We start from the raw sequence: 12,480 nt of genomic DNA, 5'->3' as shown, positions 1-12,480 counted from the left end.
TTTAATCAAACAGGCATATGATATGTTCTCTGCACATTTCTAACAGGGTATAGGGCATGAGGATTTGCTTCCAGAGAATTGGTGGAACTGTGTGCATGCCCTGGACCTAAGACCATTCAGATACTCTTTGGGACCCCAGCAGAAGAAATCCTGAAATAGGGACTGTGGCCTTTGCTCATAGACTTGCTTGTGTCACTAATAGAAGTCTGCAAAAGCAGGATTCTCTTTAGGTCTCCAGGGCAACAGGCCAGGTGACCAATCAAGTCCTAGGCCCAGGGTCATTGTTGGAGGCATAAATGTTGCTATGACTACTGAAACCTCGGTGACTGAACTAAACAGAAAGGAGAGCCTGCCCAGTCTCCTAAGACCATATCAAGCAAGTCTGTAGACATGTCTATGGAAAAGATGACAAAAGTAGAAGAGGTATGCAGAGTTGGAAAGAAGGGCTGGGTTGGAGGAATTTTCCTTGAGGTTTCCAGATCAGTTTGCCAGAAGTACATGATTTATTGGGAAAGGCTTTTGATGTAACAGAAGGATATACTGTAGTTAGTAACAGGAGTGGGAGGCTGTATCTGGCACATAGTAGGTATTCAAATACATATTCCATCCCACCTCCTGTGTGTTTTCTTTGATCCCTTCTGGAAAGAGTAGAGCTTTCTTCTCCCCACCATCCCTAGAGTAGTGACTGCTTCCTCTCTCAAAAGAGAAAGATGTGTCTCTCCCTAGAACAGGGTACTGGGGGTGAGGTACTGGAGATGAAATCAGCAGAATTACCTTTTCTTGCAGAATTTTCAAAGGGCTATGAGTCTTAAGAAGATGGTCGACAGGTAATCTCTGCTTCTATCCCCTCCCTTTACTTTCAGCTTGACCTTTCCACTCCCTTGTCCTCCCTGAGCCAACTCCCAACTCTGTTCCATCTTGTTAGGGGCTCATCATGAAGGCGAACAGATGTGGAAGGGGGTATGAAGCAGTCTTGTTCTCAGAGCAAGCAGAGATCAACCTCCAAGTGCTCACTAGGTTTGGCTGTATAGACTATGGTTTTTAATTGCTTCCTGCTTCCTATTCTCTGAAGGAAAGTTAGAGCAAGTTTTTGTTGTTTTTTTCATTTTTTAAGAATTCAAGCATTTGTTGTCTGGCTTTATACTAATCATGTAGTAGGTATTGCAATATTTGTTGAATGAGTGAATGAGTAACCGCAAAAGGTTGCGGTGCATATGTTTCACCTGGTGAGCTTTTTAAAAAGTTTTGATGCCCAGGTCTTATCCTAGGAGATTCTGGTTTAAATGGTCTGGGATGAAATAAGAGAAGCCTCTTTAAGCTGAATGAAGCAAATTTGTATGTGCTAATATGAAAAATCCAAATTATTAAGTAACACTTCTTATGTAAATGTATGATCTGTCATTTAAAAAAAAAAGATATACTTGCTAATAAATGATAGAAAATTTTTCTGGAAGGATGCACAAGAAACTGCTAAATTTGTTGAGAAGGACTGGGGCAGAGTGAAGCTTTTACTTTTCATTTAATATGTTTCTATGTGGGTTAAATTTTCTAGTCATGTGGAAAAACTACTTTTGACTTTTTAAAAAATGTCAACAGTGTGCATATACACATACATATATGCATGATACATATGTATATTCCTTTGATGCATTAAAAATCTTTTTTTATTGTTTAAAAAAACTTTAATGAAGATTCCAGTGTCCAGCCAGGGTTGAGAATCACTGGTATGATGGAAGGTATATTAGCCTTAGAGAGATTAGAGACCCAGGTCCACCACTAAGTGACCTTGGGCAACTCACAAGTTTCCCCGACTGTATTGTATAAAAATTAATGCCTCTGCCACATGATTATTGTAATGATTAAATGGCATAATGTATACATTAGGTTCTAAGTTACACTTTTAAGGACTTTACATCTTCTGACATTGGTACAGAGGTTCTGAGTGAAGAAGCAGCCTCACTCACGAGGTTTTTGTCTCCACTTCTAACTCTAACCCGTTCAACCTCCACCTCTGTATACCTGGGGCAGATGGCAAAATTCACATACTAACTGTCTGTGGCAAATGACATTGAGCCAGAGAAGAAACCCATATGCCACCCTAAGGATGCAGGAGACCATGGTACAGGAATTGGCACTGGCCAACAAGCAACTACTGATGGTGAGTTCTATTCATTACTGCTCTGTGCCTTTGCCCACTAGGATTTCCAAGTTCTTGGTCTCTGTCAGTACTCACCCATCTCATTTGCCTCTGAGGTTTTCACCATTAGAGCAGAACAACAACTTTAACTTCGAATGCCAAAGCTCTTTTTCATTAAATGATTCTTTGCATCCAACTGGCAGTGGCACATTTTAAAGTCCCAAAGTGCATTCTAGTCCCTGCACCTTTCATCTTGATGAGACTCAGAACTGCCTCTTAGTGCCCAGCACCTGCCTATCTGTATCTCTCTCTCCCTGGGGTCCCCAATTGCTGTCATGTAACCATCTTTGTATCCCGAGTACCTAGCAGAGTTCATGGTTCATGGTATGTTCTCAGCAAATATTTGCTGAACATGGGGCTTCACCCATGGAGAAAAAAATTGGATAGGCTTCTCCTCCACTGGTTCAGCCGCTCTGCTCCTTCCTAACTTTATGTCACAGTTAAGTCCAGGTCCAAGAGAACACACGTAATAGGAAAGCAACCAGGGAGAGAGAATGAGAAAGGATGGTAAAGACAAGTCAAACAACACACTTTATTGTGCCCTCCCCACCAGGTCCGTCAAGCTGCCCTGCACCAGCTATTTGAAAAGGAGTATCAGCAGTACCAGCAGGAACTAAATCAGATGGGCAAAGCTTTTTATGTGGAGAGAGACTGACAGCACCCAAAACACCGTTCTTCCATTCCCATCATGTCTGCTAACCTAGCCTTCTTGAGCGTCTACCGCCTTGAACTTCCTTCTCAATACATTCCTGGATCTAGTGTGCCTAGGACTCCCACTCTTGACCTCTTCACTTTCATGTCGACCCCCTGCTGCTATTTGGAAAACAATCTATGAAACAATGGTTAAAAACAAGAGTGACGCCTTGTGGTCAGACTGGGAAATACAGTGTTGATGTAAGGGGGCGGGGAATGGGGTAGGTGGACAATGTGATTTGAGAATTGAGAATCCCAATTTGGTTTAACAAATAAAGCTAGCTCTTAAAGGTTCAAACTTGGATCACTGGGCTCATTCTCTCAGCTCTAACTCTTGATTTGTTTTGAAAGTGCTTACTTCTCAGCTACCATAATCTTCCTGGATTTTGCTCACCACCTCTCAGATCTCACTTTCACTGATCTTTTCTGTATACTTGGACAAATTGCTCTGACTGTAGCTATTAATCTACAAGCACTGTGGTGCTTCGGTGTCAGGAAGCCTGCATTTTGGGTTTTGAGTCAGCTAGTTATTGTGAAACCTTGGGCAAGTCTCTTTCCTCTGGGCCTGAATTCCCACCTCTGCAAAATGAGAGAGTTCCAAACTTAAATGCCTCCAGGATTCAGGCTGGTAATGTGGCAAGTGTAAGGAAATAAGGATTCATGAGATTTGTAGGTTGTTGGGAACAACATGTCCAATTGAAAGGCATTCAAAATTCTGAAAAATACTGAAAACTACTGATTGACCGTATACATCCATAGGCCATAAAGAACATCACTTACTGCCAGGTGTGGTGGCTCACGCCTGTAATCCTAGCACTCTGGGAGGCCGAGGCGGGCGGATTGTTTGAGCTCAGAAGTTCAAGACCAGCCTGAGCAAGAGCAAGACCCTGTCTCTACTAAAAATAGAAAGAAATTGTATGGACAGCTAAAATATATATAGAAAAATTAGCCGGGCATGGTGGCGCATGCCTGTGGTCCCAGCTACTCGGGAGGCTGAGGCAGGAGGATTGCTTGAGCCCAGGAGTTTGAGGTTGCTGTGAGCTAGGCTTGACGCCACGGCACTCTAGCCCAGGCAACAGAGTGAGACTCTGTCTCAAAAAAAAAAAAAAGAAAGAAAATTATCACTTTTTTTTTAAATATAAAAAAAAGAAAAAAAAAAAGAACATCACTTATAAGGGTCCACTTTACATGCAAATGACATCCCAAACCAGAGAGACCCCCATTTCATAGCCAGTAGCAGCTGTAGGAGCATACCAGCACTCCCTGCTGTCAGCACCTTTATACACTACTTTGCCCTGTGCTCTCACCTTGCCATTGGTGTCCTCACTGGTCACTTATTCTATCAACATGATCTTTTCCCACCCTCAACTCCCATGTGCCTGTGTCTCCACTGCAAAACTTATACCCTTCCTTCCCTACTGCCAAGTTTGTCCTTATCCTTCAGTCTCCTGATGAATCCCCCATTATTCATCTCCTGGTTGTCAGAGTTTCTCCTTTCTCTGCCCCTACACACCCCACTGATCAGGAGCACTGAGAGGCCACAGGGTGTAAGGAGAAGAACACAGGCTTTGGAGTCAGGTGTGGGTTCAAATTAAAGAGGTTTCATCTCTTTAATTCTTATATCATCATGTTTAAGGGATTTAACTTATCTGAGCTTCAATTTCCTCTTCTGAAAATGAGGACAATAATACCTATCTCATAGGATCCTTTTGATAAGCAAGATAATGTATGTAGAGAGACAGAGCAAGCCCAGTGCTTAGCACACAGTAGGTATCCTCTGTTTTCCCCCTCAGGAGATTTCCCTGTGACCCAGGTCCTTCAGAGATTGTTAGCCCTCTGGCCAGGCCCTTATCTAGATCAAATGCCATTCTCCATCCCATGCCCATCCTTCTCTCTGTCCTATATATCTATTCATCACCCAGTTCCCATCACTTCTACTTCCCAAACCCTCCTTAGTCAATAACTACTCATGAGTGCTTACACCAAATGATGTAGAGTTCACAGGCTTGTTGAACAAGTAATGAAGGTATGATGTGAGTTTCAAAGGAGACAAAACCATACACACATGCCTGAATTTGACCCACAAGCCTGAAACTGGGTCTCCCATTCCTTCTGTCTGTTTCCTGTTCTCTATTTCCTGGAGGTCCATCTTGCCTTCACTCATTTCATCTTCCCGCATGCATGTCTTCCAGGCCACCCCCTGCTTCTATTCGGGCAGTCTAGCCTGGTGTTAGGAGAACAGGCTTTAACACTGGACAGGGCTGGGCTTCAGTGCTGGCTCTGTTACTTACTGGTTGTGTGGCCTTGTGAAAATTATTTTGATTTTCTGGATTACAGTTCCTTATACAGTATGTAAAAACTGAGATAATGTTTATTGGGTTGCTGTGAGGATTAAATAAAGCACTGAGTAGAGAGTCACACTTCATGTCCAATAAATGGTAACCCATATGATATTTTCTTGGTCCTATGACAGTTTTTTCCATTTTTATATCCTCTCTATTACCTCACCTCTCTCTATCTCCCACCACGCTCCCTGACCAACCCCTTTTATTTCTCTTTTTATTTGTTTCTTTTGATCTTTTTTCTTTTTTTCAATAGCTTGAAAAAACAGTTGAGCTCTTCTATCTCTCTGTTCCTCTTTCCTCTGTTCATGCAGACCCACAGAATGCCCCAAACCTCTGCCTGATTCCTGACCTTGGCCTCTTACCTCAGGGCTTGTCAATGCCAGGCTGGCTCCAATATTGGCATGTCAGCCCCCTACAGAGCCCATCTCCTCTCATCCTGTCTGTCTATTCTGTCTGCTCTCATCACATCACCCCACTGCTCCCACCCAGCCCCTCTTCATTCTGTGGCTGATGCCTTACCCAGCTCTTCTGGCTCAGAAAGGCTCAGTCTGTTTGAAATGGCTGCATAGGAGAGCTGAAGGGCCTTCATCAGAGGCTATCTGATGTTTCTGCCTAGTTATGCCATTCAGAGTTTCCTTCTAAGACAGCTGCTCCTCCCCTACATCAGTATTCCCATTCTGCCTCTGTTCCCTTAGTGCCCCAAACACTAAAGTCCTTTCAATTCCTTCTAGTCCCTTTCCTAGCCTCTCTTCCTCCAGCCTCTGGTTCTCCAGTGTGGGTAAGTTTCTTAGAGAAAGGGACTAGAATTTGGGAGGTTAAGAATAAGAAAGTAAAAATCACACACACACACACACACACACACACACACACTCCCCCTTTGGGAGCCATAAAGGAACAAAGACATAAGATAACATCATAGTTGCCTGCCTAGGGGCCTGTATGCTCATTTGTTAGTCTTCCCCTGGAAGGCAAGAGCCACACAACAGAAATTGGGGCTTGGGACAAGCTATCGATCTAGATCAAGGACACTGTGGAGTTGGTGTATGCTGGGAGGGAGGGTGTCCAGAATGGGAACAAGGACACATGGAACACGCCTGGGGGCTGAAGCAGAGTGTCCTTCTCCCACTCCTACCCTTCCCCCAAAATCCCCAGCCCCCAGTGCAGCTATAACTTGGGCTCCTTTCCGCCACAGTGGAGAGAAGCATCTGCATGCTACATGACATTCAACAAACCTGATTCTCTTCAAAAGAAAAATCCCCCAGATGGGAACCAGGCTGGATCTCTGTGAGGGAAGACGCCTGGAGAAGCCAGCCCAGGAGTTCTTGTCATAAAAAGCCCCAGAAGAGGAGGGGAGCCCTAAGGACTGCAAGCCGCTTCCTGGCAGAGGGAGTTTCCTCCCTTACCCTTGATCTAAAGCCTTAGTTTCAATTCTGCCAGGCACAGGAAAACCTGCCTTCTCTTCTAGAGCCCATGCTGGAGCCTGCCAGCGAGGCAAGTTGTTATTCTGCACATCCAAGGGTGACTTTAAGGAGAATACCCAGAGGACGTGGGGAGAAGGTGAGAAGGGATAAGATGGAGGAATGAAGAAGCCAAGCATTTTGGAAGTTCCTAATGGCTACTTGCCTATAGCATTTGAGAGCAGAAGGATGCCACAGTGGTGTCCACTAAAAAGACCTCATCAGTCTTGTGGGGGTGATCTGGAAAGGTTAAGAATTCTGTTGGAAAGGTAAAGCAAGATGTACAAGCCCCTACCCCCACCCCCGGAAAGCCTCAGGGCAGCTGGAATGGCCTTGAAGCGAGCAGGTGGCAACTTTGATGAGGAGCTGCTGACACTGCTGATCCTCTGGGCACTGGAGCCGTGACATCAGGGGGAGAAACTCTGTGTGGGAGTGCTGGGGAACACGATAGGCGTCGGATGTGGAGTCCTGCCAGGTATTCTTCCTGGTTTGGGTCAACGTGATCCAGCAAAGGGCAGGCACTTAGGGGAGAGGAGCTAAGGCAGGGATGGCACAAAGGCCACATGAGCAATAGCTGGCTGTCTTGGGAGGTGAAAACCACAGACCAGTGCCCTTCCTCAAGGAGATGGCTCTCCATCTAGACAAGATTGGTGCCTAGTGTCTCTGTTATGGCCTTTCTTTGCAATGGGCAGGAAGGCAGGTGACCACCAAAGCTCTCCTGCCTACTTCTGTGTGATATGTTTGATATTGGGTTGTTTAATTAGGAACCAACTAAATGTCAAACATATTCTTATAGCAGTAGGCAATTCAGCATCACCCTCTTTCTTACCTCAACCTTTAGGGCTCTGGGACTCCTGTTCTTTTTACTGAACCTCTTGTCTCCAGGACTTCTCTTGAAAGACCAGTAGCTACAACCTATATAGATTTCAATCTTAATGTAAAGTGCTGGTGTGGGAGTGGGAGAGAGCTGGAATTTGGGAATCAGGTCTTTCTATCACTTGCCCCCTTATGCTAAAAGGGATATATCTCTTTTCCTAATTTCTTCTTGTCCTTGTATTTTTCTCCTCTTTATTCCCCACCCCCACCCCCACCCCCATTATCTACTGCTGCTTTTCCCTGGGATTCTCTTGTTCCCTAGTCCTTTTCCTTGGCTAGTCTCCAAAGAAAACAGACTTGGTTTCTCTGCTTTCCTTCAAGACTCAGCTGATGGTTTATGTGCCTACCTACCTCTAGGGACTGGAAACCCTCAAGAGTGGATTCTAGCTCTGCTCTGCCCTCTGTCCTGGTGGGTGTCTCAGTTCCCCCCTTGCTGGGGCTAGGCATTAACACTATCCTTGACATAATGACTAAATAGAGCCATTTATATTCTTCCCTGATAGCTCTGGTCACCGTGAACAGTGCCCACATCTCCCCTGCCATATTCTCAGGTATATGGTGCCAGTGTACTGGGGATCAAATGCCACCTGTCAGTAGCAAACTTCCCAGTAGAAGAATAAACATGGCCTGGAACTAAAGGGAAGAATGGAGCTCGTAATGATGATTGTGATGATATGATGGGTTGTGGGAGGGAGTAGTTAAGAAGGGATGAAATGAAGAGAAGAAGAATAGAGAGAACACAGACCTGTGTAGGTACAAAAGTTCTATTTTAAGATCACTATGGGAAAACAGAGGGCATGATCCTGCTGGATTATTCTGACCCTTCTCTGTTTCTCACCCCACCCCACTTGTAGTTCTGAGATTGCCTTCCAGATCCCAGCCCTATCCTTTTACACTATTCCTGTGGCTCTTAGGGGGGAGAAACAATGTCTCCTGGCTGATTAGAGACTCCCAAAATAGCATAGCAATTTGATCTGGAGATTTGGGAGAATTGTCAAGGATCATGAGTGACCTCCCCTCTTCACTGTTGCCCAAGCTCACCGAATACCAAGATTCAAAAGATGAAGTTCAACCTCTGGAGTTTGACCAGCATCCAACACAGTCTGGGGGATAGAAAGGGGGAAGCTGAAGGGCAACTAGGACCCTCTGGATGAAAACTGCCATTCTAGAATCAGCAAAGTATCCTTCTCTATTTCAATGTTCTCCTCTCCCCTCTTCCTGCTCTTTACTTTTTTTCCTTTTTTTATTAATAAAGTGAACTTCAGCCAGACTCTTCTTGCTCTTTTAAAAGACTCATAGAGCTGCCCAGTACGAATGGAAAGTTTCAGGGTCAGGGAGAGCCTCTCCCCTCCCCCATTTTCCATTGTCTAAGATCAGCCTCAGCTGTTCCCAAATATTTTTTTGCTGGTGATGTCAGTCCATCAAAGTGTCTCACCCTGTGTTCCCCTAGGAGAACAATGATGGAGTAGAGGGAGCTGGAAAGACCATATTAGGAACAAGAGGTGGAGCCATGAGCACAGATAAAGGCTCAAGTCTGGGGAACTCCTAGTCACTCAGGAAGCAGCTCCCCCCTTTCTTGCCTTAGTTTCCAGTTCTCTAGTGTCCACAGGTGAGCCTAACAACAGCCACTGCTCATGATGGAGGCCATCAAGAAAAAGATGCAGATGCTGAAGTTGGACAAGGAAAATGCTCTGGATCGGGCAGAGCAAGCTGAAGCTGAGCAAAAGCAAGCAGAAGAAAGAAGTAAACAGGTAGGCATTGGCATAGGTCTCTCTCACCTGCTGATGAACAAGACTATACTATGAGATGGAAGCAAGTTTTTATGGGAAAAGCAGTGACCACTGGCACTAGCTCCCTCTTTGGTTAGGAGGTATTCCCCAGCCTCACTGGAGGGGCAGAGGACATCTAGGGTATCTGCCTCAGACTGCCTGTGTGACCTTGGGAGAGTCAGTGGCTCCTTCTGAGCCACAGTGTTTCTGCTGAATTTAAGTAGAACTGGACCATGTTTTGGAAGAACCCCTGACTTCTAGAGGAAAAGGTAAGAGTTTAGCATGCACCATCTCTTTTCTCTTAAATAGCATCACAGGCATCTACACCCTTAGACAGTTACCATCCAAGGGTCTTGGATGAAAACCAAGGGTGGCTTGGTCATCTTAGGGCCAGAGATTATAGGGTCATAAGCCAAGCTATAGCGTAACTCCTGAGGCAGTGGGCGGGAAGTGGCTGGGGAGAAAGTGTGTCTCTCTGGGGATGGTAACATAGAGGTTGGGCTCAGGGGTCCAAAAGCCCAGGGTCCAAGCCTGCACTATTGTGTATGAATGTCTTTGTGTGTGACTCTCTGGGCCCCTATAGCTGGAGGATGAACTGGCAGCCATGCAGAAGAAGCTAAAAGGAACAGAGGATGAGCTGGACAAGTACTCTGAAGCTTTGAAGGATGCCCAGGAGAAGCTGGAGCTGGCAGAGAAGAAGGCAGCTGATGTGAGTATTAGAGAGATAAGGGATGAGTTTAATCTACACATACAGATCTTTATGTTAATATATGACTAAATTCCAAACACATTTTTGACATACACATAGGTTCACAGAAGATAGACATATATACCCACACACATTTTTGCATATAAACACATGCTGGTATATCCTCATAATGGCATATATTTTCTTTCTTAAAGACATGTAGAAGTCTCATTTTTGTCCTGCCCAGGAATTTATTATGTTTCCTAGGATCTGGACAAGAGGAGGGGATTCTAAGTCCAGACTGCTATCACTTATCCTACCTCCTCCCCCATGCCACATTCTTAGTTTTTGTGTCCAAGGCTTGGCATGTAGATATGTGTATTAATAGAGAACCTCTCATCTCTCAACTGCCCAACAAAGCCAGCTCAGATTTCACAATGGGAAACAGAGGTCACATTGACCCTGGCCCTATATGGGTTTATTTATCTTGGCCAATGCGGGCATCTACCCTTAAGCCACAGAGATGCCATAGGAAGCATTGCTCATATTGCAGCAGAGAGGTCCCTAGAGTCATAGACTATAATAGAAACTAAAAAGTAATCTTAAGGGGTAAAAGTTTCACTATCAGACCTTACTCTATGACCTTGAGTAAATTACTCAGGTTCTCTAGGGCTGAATTTTCCCCTTTGAAAATGATCAATTCTCTTTTTCCACTTCATATTATCCCATAATCACCCACTTTTCTTCATCTTCAACCTCAAAGTTTGCCACAAAGATAAATGAGAGACTAGACAGAAAAGTTTTTTGGAAGAAAAGTACCACAGGAGTCTTAGCAGCAACAAAAGAATGTCCCACTATTGATGGAAATACAGTCAATTATCAGCAAACTGAGTTTATAGGAAAATAGGAACATGTATTATTTAAAATCACATTTATGGCTCATGCCTGTAATCCCAGCACTTTGGGAGGCCAGAGCAGGAGGATTGCTTGAGGCCAAGAGTTTGAGACCAGCTTGGGCAATATAGTGAGACCCCATCTCTACAAAAAATAAGAAAAATTAGTTGTGCATGGTGACACAATGCCTGTAGTCCCAGCTACTCAGGAGGCTGGGGCAGGACATCACTTGAGCCCAGGAGTTCGAGGCTGCAATGAACTATGATTGTGCCACATGCCATTGCACTCCACCCTGGGTGACAGAGCAAGACCCTGTCTCTTAAAAAAAAAAAGAATTATAAAAAAATAATAAAATTACATTTGGTTTTAGAAAATAGCTAGAAGGACAGAGTGAACCATTCATAAATGCTTCCAGATCCTCACATTCAGCCTCTCTACCATTAGTTTTCTGATCTTGTTTTTGGCTTTCCATCACTTTCAGTGGCCAAGGAAAGTGGTGAGCATTGAATAGATAATGCCAGAAGTTAGAAATATAAACTGGAGCCTGGGCGCGGTGGCTCACGCCTGTAATCCTAGCACTCTGGGGGGCTGAGGTGGGTGGATCGCTTGAGGTCAGGAGTTCGAGACCAGCCTGAGCAAGAGTGAGACCCTGTCTCTACTAAAAATAGAAAGATATTATCTGGCCAGCTAAAAATATATATAGAAAAAATTAGCCAGGCATGGTGGCACATACCTGTAGTCCCAGCTACTCGGGAGGCTGAGGCAGTAGGATCACTTGAGCCCAGGAGTTTGAGGTTGCTGTGAGCTAGGCTGACGCCATGGCACTCACTCTAGCCTGGGCAACAGAGCGAGACTCTGTCTCAAAAAAAAAAAAAATTAATTAAAAAAAAAAATATATATATATATATATAAACTGGATGGTATACATTATATAAACTCGTTGTTTCTAAAAAACTTAGGCCACTGTAAACTGTTAATTGTCCCAGCTTGAAAAACTGCAAAATAAACACAGGTTACTCCCAGATTTTGGGGCAAGTGCTTGATGGCCTGCTGGAGTTGCCTAGCTTAGGTTCCAGAGACAGTTGGATGGATCTCTCTGGTTCTAATATATGGGCATTACGATAGACGTTTTCATAGGCTAGCACAATGTCAAGTTAATAACAGTTTTGTAAGGTGTTGGGTAACAACTCTCTGGGAAAGTCCTTAGGCTTAAACAGCTAGTATGTAGGCTTGAGGAGGTGTTTTCAGGAGCAAGAAACAGAACAAACAAGTCTAACCTGAGATCTTGGGGGGCAGAGAATGACACAGAGGATCTAGATAATACATCAATATCAGGAAGACAAAGAGATTTCCTGGGGATGAATTCTATCTTAAGTTCTTTTACACACACACACACACACACACACACACACACACACACACATCATCCCCTACCTAGACATGGTCTACTTGGTATATTCACTTGAAAGAAGATTCCTCATATTTATACAGGAAACCACCAAAAATTATTTAAATATGTAAAGCGTCGGTAAAAAAAAAATACTCACTCAACCCCTCTCCC

General features: G+C 44.3%; 2 protein-coding genes across 7 annotated transcripts in view; both read left to right on the top strand.

Annotated features, from left to right (window-relative positions):
* Positions 1 to 74: 74 nt before the first annotated feature.
* Positions 75 to 3,184, top strand: CFAP141 (cilia and flagella associated protein 141). The gene is made up of 4 exons (XM_045545176.1): positions 75 to 423; positions 787 to 827; positions 2,029 to 2,158; positions 2,751 to 3,184. Exons 1-4 carry the CDS (start codon positions 391 to 393, stop codon positions 2,850 to 2,852), a joined length of 306 nt encoding a protein of 101 aa, XP_045401132.1. The 5' UTR covers positions 75 to 390; the 3' UTR covers positions 2,853 to 3,184.
* Positions 3,185 to 8,909: 5,725 nt separating this feature from the next.
* The window catches only part of TPM3 (tropomyosin 3), a 28,592-nt gene continuing 25,021 nt past the window's right edge, over positions 8,910 to 12,480 (top strand). The window contains exons 1-2 of one of the 6 annotated variants that reach the window (XM_045545171.1): positions 8,910 to 9,319; positions 9,921 to 10,046. In XM_045545171.1, coding sequence (XP_045401127.1) covers positions 9,203 to 9,319; positions 9,921 to 10,046 — 243 coding nt within the window. In that variant the 5' untranslated portion in view covers positions 8,910 to 9,202. The remainder of the gene's footprint in view (positions 9,320 to 9,920; positions 10,047 to 12,480) is intronic. The other 5 variants (XM_045545162.1, XM_045545163.1, XM_045545160.1 and 2 more) reach the window with 5 other exon arrangements.

The sequence above is a fragment of the Lemur catta genome, chromosome 3 (genome assembly GCF_020740605.2).
Source record: "Lemur catta isolate mLemCat1 chromosome 3, mLemCat1.pri, whole genome shotgun sequence".
Classification (NCBI taxonomy): domain Eukaryota; kingdom Metazoa; phylum Chordata; class Mammalia; order Primates; family Lemuridae; genus Lemur; species Lemur catta.
Note: the sequence above shows the minus strand (reverse complement) of the source record. Positions and strands in the feature narration are given on the sequence as shown.

Excerpts from the sequence above, each read along its gene's own strand:
- CFAP141 (XM_045545176.1), top strand. The coding sequence starts at position 391 with ATGTCTATGGAAAAGATGACAAAAGTAGAAGAG. Across the intron at positions 828-2,028 it reads CTTAAGAAGATGGTCGACAG|ATGGCAAAATTCACATACTA; the intron begins GTAATCTCTGCT and ends TACCTGGGGCAG. Across the intron at positions 2,159-2,750 it reads CCAACAAGCAACTACTGATG|GTCCGTCAAGCTGCCCTGCA; the intron begins GTGAGTTCTATT and ends CCTCCCCACCAG.